The sequence below is a fragment of the Trichogramma pretiosum genome, unplaced genomic scaffold (genome assembly GCF_000599845.2).
Source record: "Trichogramma pretiosum strain Unisexual culture from Peru unplaced genomic scaffold, Tpre_2.0 scaffold42, whole genome shotgun sequence".
NCBI lineage: Eukaryota > Metazoa > Arthropoda > Insecta > Hymenoptera > Trichogrammatidae > Trichogramma > Trichogramma pretiosum.
Window position 1 is genome coordinate 877,697 of NW_019641653.1, and position 19,568 is coordinate 897,264.

At 38.7% G+C, this 19,568-nt stretch overlaps 2 protein-coding genes across 2 annotated transcripts; both read right to left on the reverse strand.

The window, feature by feature from the left end:
* Positions 1-520: 520 nt before the first annotated feature.
* On the reverse strand, positions 521-18,844 carry LOC106651960 (dnaJ homolog subfamily C member 9-like). Its single transcript, XM_014370674.2, has 4 exons — positions 18,582-18,844; positions 17,849-18,163; positions 17,615-17,781; positions 521-1,048 (listed from the first exon to the last, which is right to left on the reverse strand). Exons 1-4 carry the CDS (start codon positions 18,676-18,678, stop codon positions 818-820), a joined length of 810 nt encoding a protein of 269 aa, XP_014226160.1. The 5' UTR covers positions 18,679-18,844; the 3' UTR covers positions 521-817.
* LOC106651959 (peroxidasin homolog) lies at positions 10,411-14,637 on the reverse strand. Its single transcript, XM_014370673.2, has one exon. The coding sequence runs from the start codon at positions 14,425-14,427 to the stop codon at positions 13,387-13,389; it is 1,041 nt and encodes a 346-aa protein (XP_014226159.1). The 5' UTR covers positions 14,428-14,637; the 3' UTR covers positions 10,411-13,386.
* Positions 18,845-19,568: the final 724 nt, after the last annotated feature.

Sequence of the window (19,568 nt, forward strand, 5' to 3'; positions counted from 1 at the left end):
TTATTGTCTCGTTGAAAATCTTAAACTCAAGTTCCAATTTAACATGATAAGGCAAGGCAGCGTATACAGTTATCGACGGTGAAAAGTAAAGTGTTACCGATATTACAACTTTGTACTACATGTAGATAAATTAAAACTCCCGTGGGTACTTTAAACATTAATAAATAAAAAAAATTATACTCGTCATATATTGAGAAGTTGACAACTGAATGAGATTTTGAATACTTTGATTAATGCAAAAAATATTTTATTGCAAAAAAGTTTTTTTTACAATACTATCTATTTTATTTAAATTTATGTCTATCAAAAAATAAATTTCAACTGATTCTTAAAAAAACAATAAAAAACGGAGTTACACAAAAATAGAGACGTAACTTTTTCAAAGTACATGTTTTTCTATTCTACAACTTGACGTGATACGCTAATAGATAACTTGAGTATTCTTGAATTGTTGACGTATTTGTTGAAGAATAAGAGCATTTTGATGACGTTCAAAGCACTTTTGGAATTAAATTGTATATGTTATAAAATTTTGATAACTTTTGAGGGAATTATTCTAAAATTGATATTTCACTAGAAATGATTTTATAGTAAACCATTGTCTGTAATTCATTTAAATTTGACAAAAAGTTTTGTTATTGGCATATGTAATTTTCGATTAAACAATTGCCTACGAAAAATTTGGCTAAAATAAAAAAGATTAAATCTTATCTATTATTACAAACTTTAGATTCATAACGAACAATTTAATATGAAACAATTTTTTCAAATATTGAATTGTCAGTATATTAGAACTATTATAGAACTAACTGATTTCCTAATTGTTTTTTCTACTGCTCGATCTAGTAGTCCTTGTGTTAGTTTTCTTTTTGGGTTTTTCCGCGGCTTTTGCATATTTATTTATGAGAGAATCAAAAAAGTTATTAGATTCTGCAGCTCTTGCCTTATTTTTATTTATAATGGAAAGAGCCAAGTCGTCTCCGAAATCTTCTTTTTCAATTTTTCGCATTTTATCTAAATCTTCAGCTGCTTTAGCTTCTTGCTCCCACTGAAACATTACAATTAAAATGAAATTTAATGAACATTCAAAAAATGGCATAATGTATAAGATAACATTATTGAAAAAATCTATATTTTTTTTTAATCATTTATACCGATATATTTCAAGATTTTAAAAACTATTTAACAAAATAAGATAAATGAGTTTATTGTATTGAAATCATTACTAATTGCTAGTACTTATAGGTAACTGTATTTTAGAAAGATGTTTTTTACGTAATATAATTACACATTATCTACTTTTTAAAGCTTTCCCATATTACATTTCATTTTACAAACGGGAATTAAAAATATACTATTTATAAACTTTAATCGTTGTTGACTGATATTTAGTTAGTAAACATTTATAGAAAGAGAGCACTAGCAATATAGGGCAGCTAGAAGACTGCGTTTACTCAAAGTCTTACATTGACTTGAAGATTTATTCCCAAGAATCCAGCATAATTAATTTATATGAGCAAGGAGAACAATGAATGAAACTAGCTAAAAAAGCACAGATAGTCAAGGATTCATGTAAAATTTCATTCAAGTTAATCAGCGAATAAACTTTAAAAATTATATTAAAAATTTTAGAAATTCAAAGTTTTTTATCGAGATAAATTGAAGTGTATCACTCAAGATTATTTCATGCATCAATAAAACCGGTAAGTTGTAGAGGCAATCTCAACTTTCGGCACATAAACTCTTTGGAGCCAGCCCGAAAAGTAAGTTATACGACTTGTGCGTCGTCGCAAGTACAAATTTTACTAGCTGGGCGAACAAAAAGAGGCGGCAAAAGCGATAGACTCGACCTGGTATTTGTATATTTCTGGCAAAGATTTGATGTACATACGCTATACATGTGACCGAGAAAAGCTTCTCGGTTCGCTACTCGGACGTGTGGTGAGAGAATTGCGAAATTATGCCAATAGACAGAAGCTGCGACGACTCGTGCGCGCGTAGCGATGATAAAGGCGATAAAGATTGAGATTTTCACACGTTTCCTTTCAATTGCTTGTTCCTTGCAAAGACGATCTGTGTAGCAGTAGGCGATTTAAATACCAATTGCGTAGCAATTTATTAAGTATGCTCTATTTACAACGATACGGTCTGGGTGTAATTTGAAACGTGTTTGCTGGACGATAGGTAGTAGTAGCATTTCTTAACTTTCGCACTAATTCAATTGCCTTCATTTAAATTATGTGAAAACATGAAAGCATTGATTGATAATTGAATTTTTATTATTTTATTTAAATTTTTGTCTGTATAAAATATAAATTGAGAGATCCAAATTATGAATAGATTCATCGCGCAGTTGAATGCTCAATTAAACAAAATATACCGCGTGACTCGAAAAACAAATGGTTCATTTGTATCTTGCATAACTTACGTCGGTTAACTGGCTTGTTCTATAAACCAATAAATTCTGCGGCAGAAATAATAAAAATTTCAATCTAGAAATAAATAGATCTCAGTTGCGTAGGTGTACTTTAATGTCGATGCTTTAAAAGGTTCAAGATAATAGTTTGAATGAACTAGATTTATAATTCCTCCAGAACAGAAATATGTATCTAATCACCTTGAGACTCAAGAGCACCGGAAAATCTTCTATTCTCCACTGGGTTACATAAAATAAGTTTTAAAATTATGGAAATAATTATTCTAGAAAAATGAATCGATGAAAATAATTAGAAGTATAAATGTTAGATTTTAGTTTAAAGTTAATTTTTGAAAAAGAAAGATAATTGATTAATAAAAAAGCTAATTTCAAATACTTGTTATTATTTTCATACGATATATGCTATGTATGCAAGTTAAGTTCGATGGTTCGATTATTTATTGTCATAAGACAAAATATATTTTTGTAAATGCAATTTATTGGTCATCGTACGCATATCGATGATTGGATTCAATGAACTCAAATGAAGCGGCAACAGGATACGTCTACAATGATCAATTTCAATGTTATTGAAACTGGCAAGCCAACTTTCAGATATATACAGATTGAAACGATAATATTTTCTCTCGATCATTGTTTTAGGACAGAAAGAGAGAGAGAGATAGTATACAAATTTCCGAGAAGATCGATGGAAAAAGAATCACAGTTTATAGTTGTAGAGATAGAGATACTATGTTACTGAGCTTCTCGGTAAATATTATATGTATTGAAAACATAAAGGAAAATTCAAAGGCTGAAAATAAAGTTAGCCGCGAAGTGTTTGAAGCAGTGCAGTGCGTCGGTGGGTTTTGGCTATCGGGAATTCGCCCCGTTGATTCGCCAGAAGCTCTTACGCACACGTAAATACAAGAAAAGCGCGCTATAGTAAACGCGCGCTTGAAGCAAGCAGCAGAACTCCGCAACGAGATTGAACTAATCCACTTGCGCGCCTATCCGCGCGGAGCAATGAATTAAAGTCGGTAGGTTGGGCGCGATGCATATTATTAGTGGATGATGCACGAGGAAATAAGAAGTGCACGAGGAACTCGTGTGGCCCAGCCCTTTAGAAAAACGAGTTCGTACGCTTCGTCCGACCTATATAATCCCCCGACGCGTTGGAAGTTTCTGAAATTAAAGGCGTGAAATTCGACGCGGATAGAGGTAGAAAAGAATAATAAAAAGCTCGACTTATGAGATAGAGGAAAATATATATATAGCACTACATTTGGTTTGTTAGGCATGGCTATACAGTCTTTCGATTGGAATCAATGGTTTCTATAGTACATGTATATAAGCCACGCCGACTCTGCAGCACGTCGAATTTCACTCACCAAGACGAACGAATGACGTGAACTAAATGAAGAAAGCTGACCGTATAATAAATATTGGCCGCGTGGCTATAGTTCGCGCTTCGAGAAAAAAAAATCGGAGCGCACTTTCCGTTATACGAACGATGCATTAGATATACTTGCAACGCGTGCGCATATGGGCATCTCTCGTGCGCAGCATGACAAAGTGAGAGTGACGTCGTCGCGGTCGCGCCGATGCCGATCTCGCGGATTTATAATCTATAATGCACATTGCGCGCACACTTGCACGGACGCGCGCGAGTCTTTCTACATGTATATGTTCACTTGTATCGCGCGTATAGAGCTGGTTCGTCGAACGCAGTGATTATTGTAATGTACTGTATACGAGGGCGCGAAGGATGTATTTTATAGGCTTTTTTTCTGCACGATACGCGTTCGAGTATAAGAGCGACGTATATATATGTCGCGGACGGAGGCACTTGCTCGCGCATCCATGCTGCATCGAGCGCGGATCCGTGTATCGAATCCCACGTAGCTGCATGCGTATCATCCACAGCATGCATACGCGATAGCCCTACGGATGTGAAGTATATCCATATCTATATCACGCGCAGCAATGTTTACGCGATCTGTCTCTCGATGCAGCGGTAGTGGTGGTGGTGGTGGCGGAGTGCGGAGCGAATAAACGCGGCGCGTATATATCCACGATGCGAGACTAACGGCTGCTGCTGCCGCCGCCGCCGCCGCGTGTATATGTACTGTATATGGGGCTATATACATCGATTATATGCGCGCATGGTATAGTGTGCGCGTGCAGGCCGCCGATCAATTTATTATGCAACAATCCCGGAGCGCGAGCGATCGCTCGCTCTCTTGGGTGCGTCACTGTCGAAGAATTCCAATTGCCTCGCGCGAGCGCGGCTATCTCTCTGCCTGATGGCAATGTCTATATCTCTCTCTCTCTCTCTCTCTCTCTCTCCATCTTATACTGTAAACAAGAGTAAGTACAAGGCCCTTTCTTGCTATATCATAAGCTGGTGCGGCTAGCTAGATATCTCCCTCCGCTCGAGAGCAGAGCGCGACTCTGCACGTCTTGCCGTGCGCTGGCGTCGTCGTAGTCGGCATTCGTGCATATTGCTCTTAGCTCTATCATTACAACAATTATTGTTACTATTACTATTGCTCGGGCGAGCGGCAGCGGCGGCGACGGCAGCAGCAGCAGCACACGAGAGCTCCTGCACATACATATATGCGCGCGTTGCGTTGCCCCGTTGCGTGTTTGCGTATGCAAGCGTGCGGTTAATCGCGATGCGCGCCGCGCATGCAACGCCAAAGGCTATTGCCACTTGCGGATCGTCTTCGTATACTCACACACACACACACACACACACACACACACACACACACACACGCACGCACATACGTTACATACGCTGCTAATATTATGGGAGTAGCGTCTGGTTTGCTGAAAACTCTTGGAGCGCGTTATCCTTCATCTGCGCATCAGCGATGAAAATGCGCGCTTCTGCGCGCTGAAAATAATACTGAATTATGTATCTTCGCTCTGCGTGTAGTCTTATAGAGAGATTCTTTATTCGCCGAATGACATTACGATTGCGCGTTTACGTTTGCCGTGCACGTGGGAGTCCAAGTTCGAACAGTTTCTCTCTCTTTTTTTTTTAATGCTCCGACAAGAATGTCAAAGTCAGAGTAAATGATGAAAAGTGAATTCGTAGAAAATTGATCGATGAAATTTCGAAGACAACTTCTCATTTGAAATTTTCATGTTGTCCCTGTGGCTTTGACACTTCCTTAACCTGGTGACTCTCTTATTTATAATAAAGCGTTTTATAACTGTTCATCTTTTTTTTAACTATCTAATTGCACTCTATGAAAAGATATGATCTTTATGAATCTTTCCTTGAAGCTCATATTAAACCTGAATTCAGAGCAAACATCACACCATTTAAGCATACAATTTTGAAATTACTTTTACACTGTGCCTTCAAACTTGATGTATGTAAAAATGATATCAACTTTCAACTATTTAAATAGTGCTAATTAAGCGATACTTACGATTTTACAATGTAAATTACAAAATAAAACAATGAACATAATAGCATTGTTTTACCGGTTCGTCACCGCCTTGCGCTATGGAAGATCAATATCGACATATGCTATTAATAACAAATATCTTGAAACTCATTAGAATAATTATCTTTAAGTATTAGTCTACTGGCGACCAACAGTTACGCAAACTTGAGTAAACTTTTTTATTTTTAAAAAATTTTAAAAGATCGACAAATCAAAGCTAACTCTAAGTTACAGTCATCTCTCGTTACTCTCTCATAATATTAAAAAAGACTATTATTACTCCAATTTGTAATCGTTATGATAAATGTTGGTAGAGAAACGTGTGCTTTTTGATTTAAAAGATCATCTCTAAGAAACTACATGTTTAAAAGTAGATTCAATCGTACAAAAAATAAATCAATTACACGATGTTTTTCTCAAAAGCTCGAAAAGCTCAATGCGATATTGCTCAAATCGTAAAAAAAAACGTCCAAGTATAGATGAAGTTTTGCATTCGCATTAAAATTATTAAGAAATGCTCGTAAAAATGCGAGTCGCTGATGAAAGATCGCGGAGACCTCGATGCTTCGACTCACATATTATACTGTGTGATTATTCGTTTAATAAAAATTGCGCATGAATCGCGTACAGTCGATTCAAGAAACTCGTATTCCAGCATTACGGTACACATAAATTATAATCGACAGAAACTATCTCGGGTATTATAACAACAAATCATTGATAGCTGGCGCCTCGTGCGCTATTGTTCTTGATTGCTGGTACACACGAAAGTCAACCGCATCTATATCAGGACCCGCGCGCGCGCGCGCGCGCAGTTTTCAATATGCTCGAGGCACGCTCGACCTCGAAAGTGGAACTTGCACCGCTAGCCGTGCCGTGTGTAGATGACGTTCGATTTTCATAGATAATGCCAATAAATTTTCGCGGTATCGCGACCGAGTAATCGGAGAAGGAAGAAAGTTTCGACAATTTTCAATTTTGCTTTCATGTACCTCAATCAACTTATTTAGCATCGATTGTAAACAATTTACATTAGAAAGTAAATCTTTTTAATTTTTTTCGTAAACGCAGTGTATACGATTCACCGTGAGTTAGTGAATGAATTCTATAAACAATGGAAGAGCTTAGTCGCGGTACGAGCACTTCTGGTCCACGTAATACGTATCAAGATGTTATATACCGCACGAGGCAAATGGTTGCCACAACGACGACGACGACGACGACGACGACGACGCATAGATGAGAGAGACAGAGACGGAGAACCTCCCGCGCAAATGGGTCTCTCCTTCACTTGCAATTTATCGGACGTTTTCGCAATCGCCGTGACACTCCGAGTTACATGTGTAATACGTGCGCACTGCAGCGCTATATAGTCTAGGCGCGCGCTGCTGCACACCTATACCGCGCCGCAGTCGCCTTCCCTTCTCATCTCCGCGCGCGCGCGCGCGCGTGCCCGAAGGCGCGAGCACACGTACGAGTTTAGACTTTCAAATGGCATTTACTTATACGACGCTGCTGCACTGTAGGAATACAGAGGAGTTCTGCGGCCGAGAGGCCGCGCGCACGCGGTGCACGTTCCGAAACAAACAAGCTCGACTGCTGCTACTGCAGCACTATGCGCGCGTGTCGGCGAGCACAGGCGTTGGTCTTTCTCTTCAGTTTTTCACGATGCGCGTTTCAGACGATCGCATCGATCGATTCATTGCGGAGGGAATTTTATGACGAATGCTATAAAATTTGCAATGTTTGAATTGAATTTTTTATCGCGTTCGACTGCAGCAGAGCTCGTCGTGGAGTTTTTAATTTTGAATATCTTTCGGGCTACCGATTATACAGAGCACGGACAAAAAAGCAACGAGTACCAAAAGAAAAGGGCGGATGTGGAATATACGGTGCAGAGTCCCAAATTTCATTATTCCTATTTTAGTTCTTGGCAATATTTATTTGAATCTATTTCGCTGTGATCTAATACACGTTGGTCGAGCCTCCATATCTGACCCAGCTTTTTCATAACAAACTGTCGACTCGAGCGAGCGCGTGAGAGATAGTTTGATGAGCATGTCATCTTGGCATTTGGGATGCTTTGTATATATCCGAGGCGCGTCTAGCAATAATAAACGATCTCTCTCACTCGACCCGCGCTATATGTATGTGTATACATTCTATAATGCCGTACAGTGGATTATTGCGCACGGCAGCGGCGCCGCCCTCTATACCATTCGGCGCTCGGTCGTCGGAGCTTTTTCTTCAAGCTCGACGCGCGCGAGCTGTCGGGGGGGTTGGCATAAGCTGCATTCGAAAGCTTTATTCGCTCCTACGCGCTATGCACATTCGGGATATATATCGAAGCTGTCTAAAATTGAAAGAGCAATCATTTCTATTATTAATTTTAAACACTTGTTTTTTAAAATCTCAAGTTGTTAAAGCTCGGCATTGTTCTGCTCTCCCGCGGGTTATTAGAATGCGGATGATTCACGAAAAGAATTAAAAGCCATTGGAGCTGTATGAGCAAATCTAAAACTCGTTTCTACCAACTGCACCAGTAGTGCGATCATGAATGCATATTTAAGCGATGGCGTTGTTTTCCCAAGATTTACGGATGAGCTTGCGATTCTGATGCTCTATTACACACTGCAGCCTCGCGTTACCATACATATCGACAGCCAAAATTATTAGACTAACTTATTGCTCGTTCTTAGCACTCGCTCATTCATCATTTTAGAACAAAACGCATAGCTCGAGTGCTGGATCAAAAATAGCCTCAATCATTGGCTTATCATTTGCATATAAAGATGAATTAGACGAGGCGCACTAGAATATATTAATATGAATGTGCTAATGAGCTCGCTGGCGATCGTCGAACGCGAATAATTCACAATGAGCGTTTTTTCCGTCGATTTACCACGTGCTTTTCGAGCAAGAGGAGAAAAAAAGAGTCAACAAAACTGTGGATGACACGATCATCATAAATCTTTGTATTATATACACACATGCATATGTATACGCCAAAGAACGGGCTGATCTTGGCACGAGGATCCGCGCGCGCGCGCACGCGCTAACGTTTGCCTAGCTGCTGCTAGCGTAGCTGCAGCTGCAGCCGTTCGTTTCGTTCAACGTTTGCTCTTGCTCTCCATATGCCTCTGGGCCACTTGGCGAAGGTCGTTACGTAATAAAACTACTGCTACAACTCTATAATGCTCCTATATATACATGTACCTCGAGTTGCGATCGCCCGATGACAATGGGAGCACGGATTATTTTATATACGTATCGCGCAAATATACGCGCACAAGTTTTCCACTCGTGCGTTGGGCGATATGAATATTATACTATAATATGTATGCGCTGCTGCTGCAAGCAATAAAAGATCGACAAGCTGGAACAACGCGAGCGCAGTTTTATATGGCAGAGGCGCGCTCATTGGACTTATAGAAACCTCCTCTGTGCATCGGGTGTTATTTTCCAACTTTTTGAATAATTTAATATTTTGAATTTTTCACTATCGTGTGCGCCATATTCTGCTGTTGACGACATAACTGGGTCGCGCGTGCAATATCTGTGCGTGCATACGAGGGGGTACGTATATAGCTGAATCGTTATAATACGAGTAGAGGCTCCGAGTGGTCATTGACTCGTGTATGTGTGTGTGTGTTGGCTTTCGATGAGACTGTCGCATTTCTGTGTCGTAGTGCCGAGAGGTGAGGTACCGTATTGTATTCTTGAACTTTTATACGTAGAAGAAACTATTTGGTATGTAAAAATATTTCTCATTCGAACTTTTGTCGGATATAAGTGTCGAGCTTGGCAAGTAGCCGACGACGACGTCGACGTCGACGTTATAAGCCGGTGTATATTTGGTAAACAATAAAACTTTCAAGCACGGAAATTCGGATAGGTTTATCGAAAATTCCTACTTGCTTCTTTTCCTTTCTATTTACAAACGGTGATGTAAAGATTATAATCCACACATGGGTCTCGTACAATCCAACGCGTTTTATTGGCTTCGTTATTATTACGCTCGATGAACTTGTAAACTAGACTAAATATTTTACAGACACAAGGTTCTGTAGAGCATCAAGGCTCGGATAGGAGAACGCATTGCGAATCTACGCGCGCACGCAAGCTCACATGTCGCTGAAACATGACATCCTACTTACCCCGTTATTCGGAATTAATAGCCACTCGAGCGAGTGCCACCACGTCGTTTTGTGATCGTTATACGGTCAGCGCCGGTGGAAACTGTCGCCTGAGCGTCGCATTCGTCGCGCGAAAATCATCGAGACGATCGAAAAAGATAATTTGGATGATATTTTAAATTTGCGGTACGAACGGTGTAGACGATTGCATCTACGCGCAGGCACGAATACAACGTCGTCTGGGAAAAAAGTTGCTCTTAATTTGTCTTTCTTTCTACATGCGGACAACAGATAGAAATCAAAGATTTTCTTATGTAACTCAATTTGAAGCAATGTAGCCTCATAATAGGCGAGTATATAATATAAAAGTAGAGGTAAAGTAAGATTCAAAGAGTTTGTTTCGTAAAACTTGATTTTATTGTAAATAATCTTTTTCTTGGATTAAACATCAGCACTCTACGAAAACTTTATAATAAAATTGATTTAAAAAAATGTTCATTGTCCCAATAATAAAAATGATGATAGTAACAGCTTTGCGAGTGTTTTTCTTTGTTCAAACATCAAAACGCTTAAGGAATAAGAACATGTGTCAATTCATGAGGCATTATGTACCACCAATTATTGTGCAAGATGTGTGAAAATTAATACGCAAAAAAACTCTGTAATTAACAACATTTTTGAATTCCATTATGAGACTATATCTAGGTCACTTTTTTCCGAAGAGTTGAGAATAGATCGAGTTAAAAATTACATTTTTAAACCTCTTCAACTTTACAAGTCTATCGTCGTTACTTTTGTTGACTTTCGAAGTCAGTTCGTAGATACATAAGCACAGCAGTGGTATGCAAACAAACCGTCTGTTGAATTATTTCGCAACTTTTAAATCAAATAAGAAAATTGTCCGTTCTTTTTTTTTTCTTAATCGCAGCAAGTAGCGCACATGCGCGGGCATTATTCAAAGGTACGTTAATGAAAAATGCTCGCACTCGTAGACGTATCTGCGTAACCAAAACGCAAATTATTAACACTTATAATAGATAAATACGAGTTGGTCGGGCAGTATGGCTTATTGAAGCGATCGTGTGTATATAGGCGCTCCGATGTTCGATGCAGTCAATATAAAGGCATTTTGCAGCGTGAGTAGTTATAACATCGGCGACAAAATATTCGTTTCAAGTCGCGCGCGGCGCTCGCGCAAATCTGAGAATCGTAGTAAAATTTAATGGTACGTACTGAAGTGCTGGCGCGTTACAGCCGATGCACAAACGAGCGCGATCGGTCGCGAGTTTTTGCAGCATCAAGAGCGAGCGCGAGGCTCGAGCAATCTAGTCCCGCTCGAAACCAAAACTTAACTACAAAAACATCAAAGAGACTATATCAAAAGCTTATGTAAGGGCGATCTCAAGCTGCACAAATGCGAAGATAACGCGCGTTATGTAGCTAGAGCTAATCATCGGCCTGCCAGCAGCAGCAGCAGCCGTAATAATAGTTGTGTCGCTCATCTCTCGCTCGTGTATTTATTCCTTGGGTTTTTTGCTCTTTGAAGGCTTTGCCTCGATTAAACAGCATCATGTCCAACACAGTCTCCCTGGCATTTTTGTTAACGCGAACCAACTGGGTAATAAGATATATAGTACACACTCGTCTTACATACTTATACACTCACAATCCTTCACTTTCTGTGTTTTCCAAGAAAAAGCTTATCATATCATCCTGCTGTTAACAATATAAACTTCTTTTTTTTCATTCATAAATGCCCTGCGCAAGCCTTTTTTTGCCGCGTGTTATAACGTGATACAAAAATATATATCATAATTATATCATGACACATTGAAAGTTATGTCGCACTCCACATAAAAATATACAAGGATATTGTACATTTGTAATGATATAAGTGTAGTACACTAATTAACGTGACTCGCGAATTTAATTACAGTTATTACATCTACTAACTTATTCATCTATAATTTATATTATACACTATGCTCATGCAAAGCTTTTTAATTATTATATATTATATTAATATTATTATATATTAAATTGTGCAAAACATTTAATAAAATATTTGATTATGCGCAACAAGTATTTCACAATTTACTAATTATGATATAAAATATCGATTTATCATTTGGTGCAAAAGAGCTAAAAAATATTGACAAAATGTCCTTTTTCCTTTGTATTGTTCTCTATATTCATTTAATTTAATTTAACATTTACTTTACTTTAACATTTTTTTTAATTGTCAACAACAAACCAGATAATTACCACCAATCCTAGTTTAGGAACCAATGAAATTGTACAAAATGATGGAATTTAAAAAAGCTGTTAATTGTAACATTCTTTAAATTACTTAATTGCAAAAGTAAGATTAAAGTGTTTTCTTATGAATTTTAATTTTTTGTAAAACTTGAACGATTAATACCAGGTTCTAATAGAATTTAATTTACGTTATTATGCTTAAATTTCAACTATGTCGCATGATATTAGCAAAGTTACATTGATCGAATTTAAATATTTTTTATAACATATGTATTTTACAAAATAACTGATTAATGTACTTAAGATATTTGACTCTTTGGCTACTACTCGCTCGCAGTAGTAAACTACAAACATTCATTAATTAATTTAATATATTTTTACGATCATTTCGGAGCAAGCTTAGGCCGATCTTGCATTTACGAGAAGCGATATAGCAGTTCGTTTATCCATTCTCTTGACATAAATTTGAGGAATCAACGCATACCGATTGACCATTCAAACACTGCACAAGTGTATTATGACTGCCTGACTTTTAACGATTTTAAGACGTGTTCCTACATGTCTAAGATTGAAGGAAAAAACAATGGAAAGCGCCTATTGATTGCCGGTACAGGGCTCGCTACTTTTAAATAAATAACGAAGTCTATAAGCTGGCTTTACACTAAATTGAGACTTCCGTACGTCGTTTAAAGATAGCCGCTCGGATCGGAAACGCTACGAGGTCGAATTCGGTTGATCACTTTTCGGTTCAAAACTCGCGCGCACATACACACGCACACACGCATCCCCGCTGCTTTTTTTGAAGCACATTGAAATAAAAATTAATACATTATACATCATAGTGTCGTTCAACAACAATCACGACATCAGCACTAGTAGCAGCAAACAGCAACAGCAGCGGCGGCGAAAGATTTCAACGCTGACAAAACAACAATGCAAGTAACACTATATTTATATACGTATATAATTTATATTATGTATACGAAGGCGCGGCTGGGTATGCACAAGAACTCGAGCCCATGTATATATATGTATAATAAGACACTCGTAAGCGCAGTTTAGCTATGGAATAACATCGAGAACGTGTAATACTGTCGGTGTGTGGAGTTCTTCAGCGGCGACGATCCGACAACAAGCAGAGCAACGAGGGGATGACTAGTGTCAGTGTCCAGGAGGGCAAGCTCCTATAACTCGAGGACTTGTTGGGCGGCTCGGTCGTCAATTTCTGCTGCTGTTGCTGTTGCTGATGACCGGCTATCATGACTTTCATGGTAGTGGTGACGTTGAGAGGGTCGTACATGGTCGGCTTGATCTCGTAGTTACCGGGCGTGCTCGGGCCCCAAGACGGCGGCGGCGGATTGGTCGGCGCTGGTCTCGGCGGCAGAGTCCTCGGGGGCTCGGTGAAATCGGAGAACGACACGACGGGCCCGTGCGTCGTGGGTATCATCGGCGTCGGGCTCGGAGGCGGAAACGAGTGGCCACCCGTGTACGGCCGGGCGACGAAGATCCGATCGATCGGTTGATGCTCCCAGCTGGGATCGGGCTCGAAGTCGATCTCGCGCTCGCGCAGAAAGTCGCGCAGCGCGTTCGGACAGCCGAAGTCCGGATTCTCGTTGACGTAGACGCGCTGGAGCGAGCGCAGACTCGACATGGCCTGCAGGTCGAGGCACTGCAGCTTGTTGCCGGAGAGTCGCAGATCGACGAGGCCGGGCAGCTCGGCGAGCACGTTGCCGTCCAGCCGCTCGATCTCGTTGTAATTGAGATCGAGGAAGGTCAGATAGACGAGGCCCTGGAACCAGGCGGCACGCACCTCGCGCAGCTTGTTGTTGTCGAGGCTCAGCTGCTGGAGATTGCCGAGGTCGCGGAAGGTCCGGTCGTCGATCTCGCCGATGCCGCAGTGCGAGCACGACAGCACGAGCAGATTGTTGGAGAAGCGCGAGAGCAGCGAGCCGTCGAGTCGGCCCACGTTCATCTGGCTGACGCGCAGCTTCTCCACGTTGTTGGGCACCTGGAGCAGGTCGTCGATGGCGCCGCCCTCGCAGCGCCACTCAATTAGGTCGCGATTCTCGACCTCCTGGCAGGCGGCCTCGGCTCGCTGGGCCAGCACCGACACCAGCACCGTCGCCAGCAGCAGCACCAGCAGCTGCTTCATTTTTTCAACGATGCACACACACTTCACACGATCGAACCTTTTTTACTCGGTCAGCTTGCACCGACTCGAAACTTGTGCTTTTTTACGAGGTTCACACTCTGAGACACTCGCGCGGGCGCGCGTATATTACACGAGAGCAGCTGCTGCTTCTCTTCTCGCGCGCGCTCGTATACGCGGATCGGATGCGATGGATGGCACTGGCGCACGGTACAAGTGCACACTGGGTAACTGAGCCAGCCGTGGCCGTCACCCGTTCATTTATTGGCGCGAGCGCCCCTCCACCGGAGCAGCGCCGACGACGCAAGTCTAAGTAAGCGCGCCCGCGTCGACGCCAGCGTATACAATGCACAGCGTATAATGGTGAAGCTCTTGCCTTGGCTGTTGCTGCGCCTATATGCAGGTCTCCGTTTAGTATAGCGCCCGACAGACGTGCTGGGCGAGGTAGAGCTTTTGTGCCCTATAGCTTTTCAGCGCCTCGTGCTGCTGCTTACCCGCACCCCGACGATACTCGGACACTTCTGTGTCCTGCGACTGCTGCAACCATCGTATATATATGCCCCGCACGACACACCTACATGCCAATCGACCCTATACCCTCTTCGTGAACGGTGATTTTTTTTTCGAGCCATTGCGAAGAGAGAAAGAGCTTTCGAACATTCGTGCGCAGTGTCGACTGCAATGCGTATAATACATTTGCGCTCGACTCTCTCCTTCTATGTTTCGAATCACGATACGACTCGATTCATGACTTATCGCAAGCTCTACATCAAGAAATATCCCTCTCGGTGTACACTCTTTATTTTATTCATTTTGCTCGCGACTGTGAAAACTAAATAGTAGGATGAAAATATGGAGCGGATCCATGATTTTACCCCCCGAGAGACTTTCGTGATCGTACTTGCAACGTGTAAACATGCGAGCGAACGTAAACTGACAAGACGTTTTATACCTGGCCGATGAGTTTTCCGCGTTTTCGTATTTTTTACTTAAGAATGTATCGCGTTTCGAGGAAGCCATTTCCTCGACCCGTCGATATCTCTTACACGTCAGACTTTTTTTTCACCCATATAAACTCGAATAAGTGCAAGTATAAACAAGAAAAATTTATGGAATGTCATAGCGGACGAAATGAACTCCTGACCCGTTTTTTTTTCCTAGCGAAAAGTAACTCGAGCGTGTGGCGAGACCCTTTTTAATTGAAAAATCGAGAATACGACAAAAAACAACAACGGATCGACATTCGAGAAATGCGGTTAAATTGTTTCGAAAAAAATTAAGATTCACAAAACAAAACTTGACCAAATACATAGCGGCAATATCACATTCGAAATTCGACGATAGTGTCAAGGACGGTGTATTGCGGGAGAGAAATCAATGTTGTCGGGATATTTCGTGGATGAATCTAGGACTCGAGCTGCTTCGTGCGTTACGAGGTAAGGATTACCCTTTACGACCGGAGATCGAAAAATACAGAGAAAAAATACAATACTACTTTTCGACAAAATACGTACATTTAAAAACTATCCTATTTATTTAATCGTAGCGAGTTGCGTTTATTGAAAAATAAAATGAACAAAAGCAATTCCAACGATATTTTCCTCATTAGTACACATCTCATAGATTTCTCACAGCGGTAAGAAAAATGCAATTTCTGCACGTACTTATCGTGACACTCGAGGAGAAACCAACACATTTGTAAGAGCATTCCTTCTCCACAGATGCGAAGAAAACAATTTTTTCCTTTGTCCCGAAGGAAGAGTATGGTTTTGATTTTTTTGTTTTTATTTGTAAATTGCGTAAGAAATAATACGAATAAATAAGAAAAATCGGGTAAATTATATTCCCACTAATTTCATTATCATTATGAGAAAAGATATTCAATTGAAAGAATATATTTTGCTATTAGAGATCTCTAGCTTAAAAATATTATTTTAAAAACTATTTACACATAGAGTCTCAACTAAAATAAGATGCTAATTTTTGCGACTAGTTTTGAGTTTTTACACGAGATGGTTCTCTACTTCGAAGTAAACTTGATCATCAAAAGATCAATTGATTGTTCAATCCATTTTTCATTACGAAATCAGTAATATTCAATACTTATGAATATGAACAACGCCTCTTTCGTTGCGTTTCGTTACGTCCTCAACTACGTTATATCATATATAAAAGTTATTAAAGTAATAAGGATATTTCTCGAACAGGTTTTCTGCATTTTTTATAGATTCTTTTCTTACAACGCATTTATGAGCTAAAGGAAAAATCATCTGTGCTCTATTCTTATAATATCATTGGTTTCGAAAAATTTTACTTTTGGAAATTTGAATTTGTTTCAAAAGTATTATTATTTCGATTGTAATTAATTTCGAATGTACGTCATTCCGTGCATTATCGCTTGTTTGGCTTATTAAACAAAAATAAGGGGAACAGAACGGGAGTAAGTCAAAAACGATGCGCAAAAAACTTGGCGCAGTTAGTTTATGTAGCGTTAATTCACTCGTTTTTCGTACATATTCAATGTTTACGTAAGAAAGTCAATAAAGTAATGTCATTTATTATAAAAATTAGAAATGGTTGAAAATTTTGATGTATAATATACTTTCTCTCACTATTTTTGATAGTTAATTGTAATTATAAATAGTTGTTTTTAACGCAAGAAGAATTATTTAATTGTTTGACCTTTCTTAATTTTAGTAACGAGATAAGAAATAATTTGAAAAACAAAAATAACATAATTTTCAAAAGTCAATAAAAATGATACTAGATTTATCTGTATTTAACAAACTATCCTTATCTGAAACTTATTTGTTTGTTTCAAGCAATTCAATTAGACAATTTTTAGTGATTACAACTTGCAGCAATATTCAAAATGTTAAAAATTTGTCAGAAATACAATGAAATAAATTTTAAAAATTGTTTTTCTAGATTTAAAAATATGAAGCATCAGTATAATTTATAAAAATGATACTGCAATTAGCTCAAATTCAAAGAGAAAGTAAAACAATTCATCAAATTTTATATTATAAATAATTTTAAAATTATTTGACTAGTTTGACTAGAGATAAAAATCCTAGGGATTTTTTTCTTACTTCATCTACTTAAAAATTAAAATAGTAAAATCCTTATTTTGGAAATTATGCTCAGAATTCGATTGAGTATTATAAAAATGTTATAATGTATACATTACCCTTCTTTTTCTTCTTAATCTCTTTTTCTCATCTTCTTCTGTGAATTGTTTATATTCAGGAACTTCTCCTTTCTCTATGAGATCTCTTATGATGGAATGAAGTCTGGGCTCTTCTTCGCAATTTGTGAAAGGTACTGCTTCAAGAATATAATTCATATCACCTTTACCTAAAAATAAATTAAATTTTTAGAATCATCATTTAAAAAAATTAATTATAAAAAAATTATTATTTACTGTCTAAATAAGCTCTTTTCAGATCTTTAATTTCAGTTTCAGATCCTTTGTAATTTTTTTCATAATTATTTATATCTTGAATTGTGATTTCTTTGAATAATGATCTCCAATAATCTGACCAATTTCTCATAACAACTGATTCACTGTCATCATCAAACTCTCCGGTTTCATCATATATTTTCCTCTTGTCGTTTTCACTTAGGATAGAATGAATTCTTCCCAATACCTTGAATTTTTCAGTTGCTTCTTCTTTAATGTCTTCATCAACTCTATCAGGATGAACCAACAAGGACAATTTATGATATGCTTTTTTGACTGAAATCAAAATCAAAATAATAAATATTGTGTTGTAACAGCAATTGAAAATAGTAAAATTGTTATAAACTGCATTGTCAAATGATACTTTATGCTTATAGTCTATACTTGAATATCAAGTCATATAAAATCAAAGTCTTTAATTAATACAAGGCTACATTTTTAATTATGTTTAGCGTGTAAGATTTATGTAGATCAAAGACATTTTAACATTTGAGTGTTAATAAGTAGTATCAAAGAGGCAATGTTTTTCTTTTGTGTATAGCATCGGAATTTAATCACAAATCAACTTTCCAAAAACCTCTCAATGAAAATTTGTCATGAGAATTTAAAATTTGTTCAGAATTCTGGAATTCATTTTGACTAATGAACTTATCCTGTATTGCAAAATGTGACGTTAAGGTTATGTCAAACTCACTTTGTTTTTCGGTAGCATTTTTCGGAATTTTCATAACATCGTAGAAGTCGCGTGCTCCAAAATACTTCTCGCACAGATCTAACAGTCCCTCGCCCATGATTGAGTTAACTATTTTTCAAAGCCCGTAAAAAAACTCGCAAAGAATTTTGATTTTTGTATCAATAACAAACAGACTTGTAACCGTCGAGCCGAGAATGTCACAAACAGTGACTGTCACGGTGTATGGAGATTCGCGCCAAAACTGCTCAAAGGAAGTGGTCGATGATTTTGATTTGTGCCAAGACTGGCGAATCGTTCGATTACCGCGTGTTTACAATGATCACGCCGAGTTTTAGTGGCGTGAATGCTTTATCATAAGCGTTTCAATCTAACTTATTAATTTTTCGAGTTTATTCGCCCGATGTGAACTTATTCGCGAGCTTAAAAATTATTAAAGAATTTTTATTTTTCATAAGAACTATGCAACTGGTAGTAAAATTTAATACAGCATAAATTTAGAATCTTCTCATCGTATCGAATCAGTTGCAAAGTTTTAACGCGTGATATCCACAAAATACTGAACAGCAGCTGATCAACCGTCCTATAAAGCCTTTCGGGGTAACTATATATGTATGGATAATGCATCGAACGCCGTTGTCCCCATTTCATTTCAAAAACATACAAATAGATTCAATATCTGATTGAGTAAAAAAAAAACGAAACCGAATGATCGGAATGCAAAACAGCAAAATGTTATAGTCGGCCTGTAACATCATATCGGGCCCTCAATACGGCATTCATCAACCATAAATATTTATTAATGCAATAATGCCGTATTACATGTGCAACGCTTAGTTTGCAATGTTACCGACACGGCGTGACAGTCGCGCACTCGATACAAAGAATACCTGTGCAACGACACGATATTGCCTCATTACGGAGCAACGATAATATTTCGTTGTCGGATCTTTATATGTTCGATACGCAGATGGATAACTCGAGACTGAA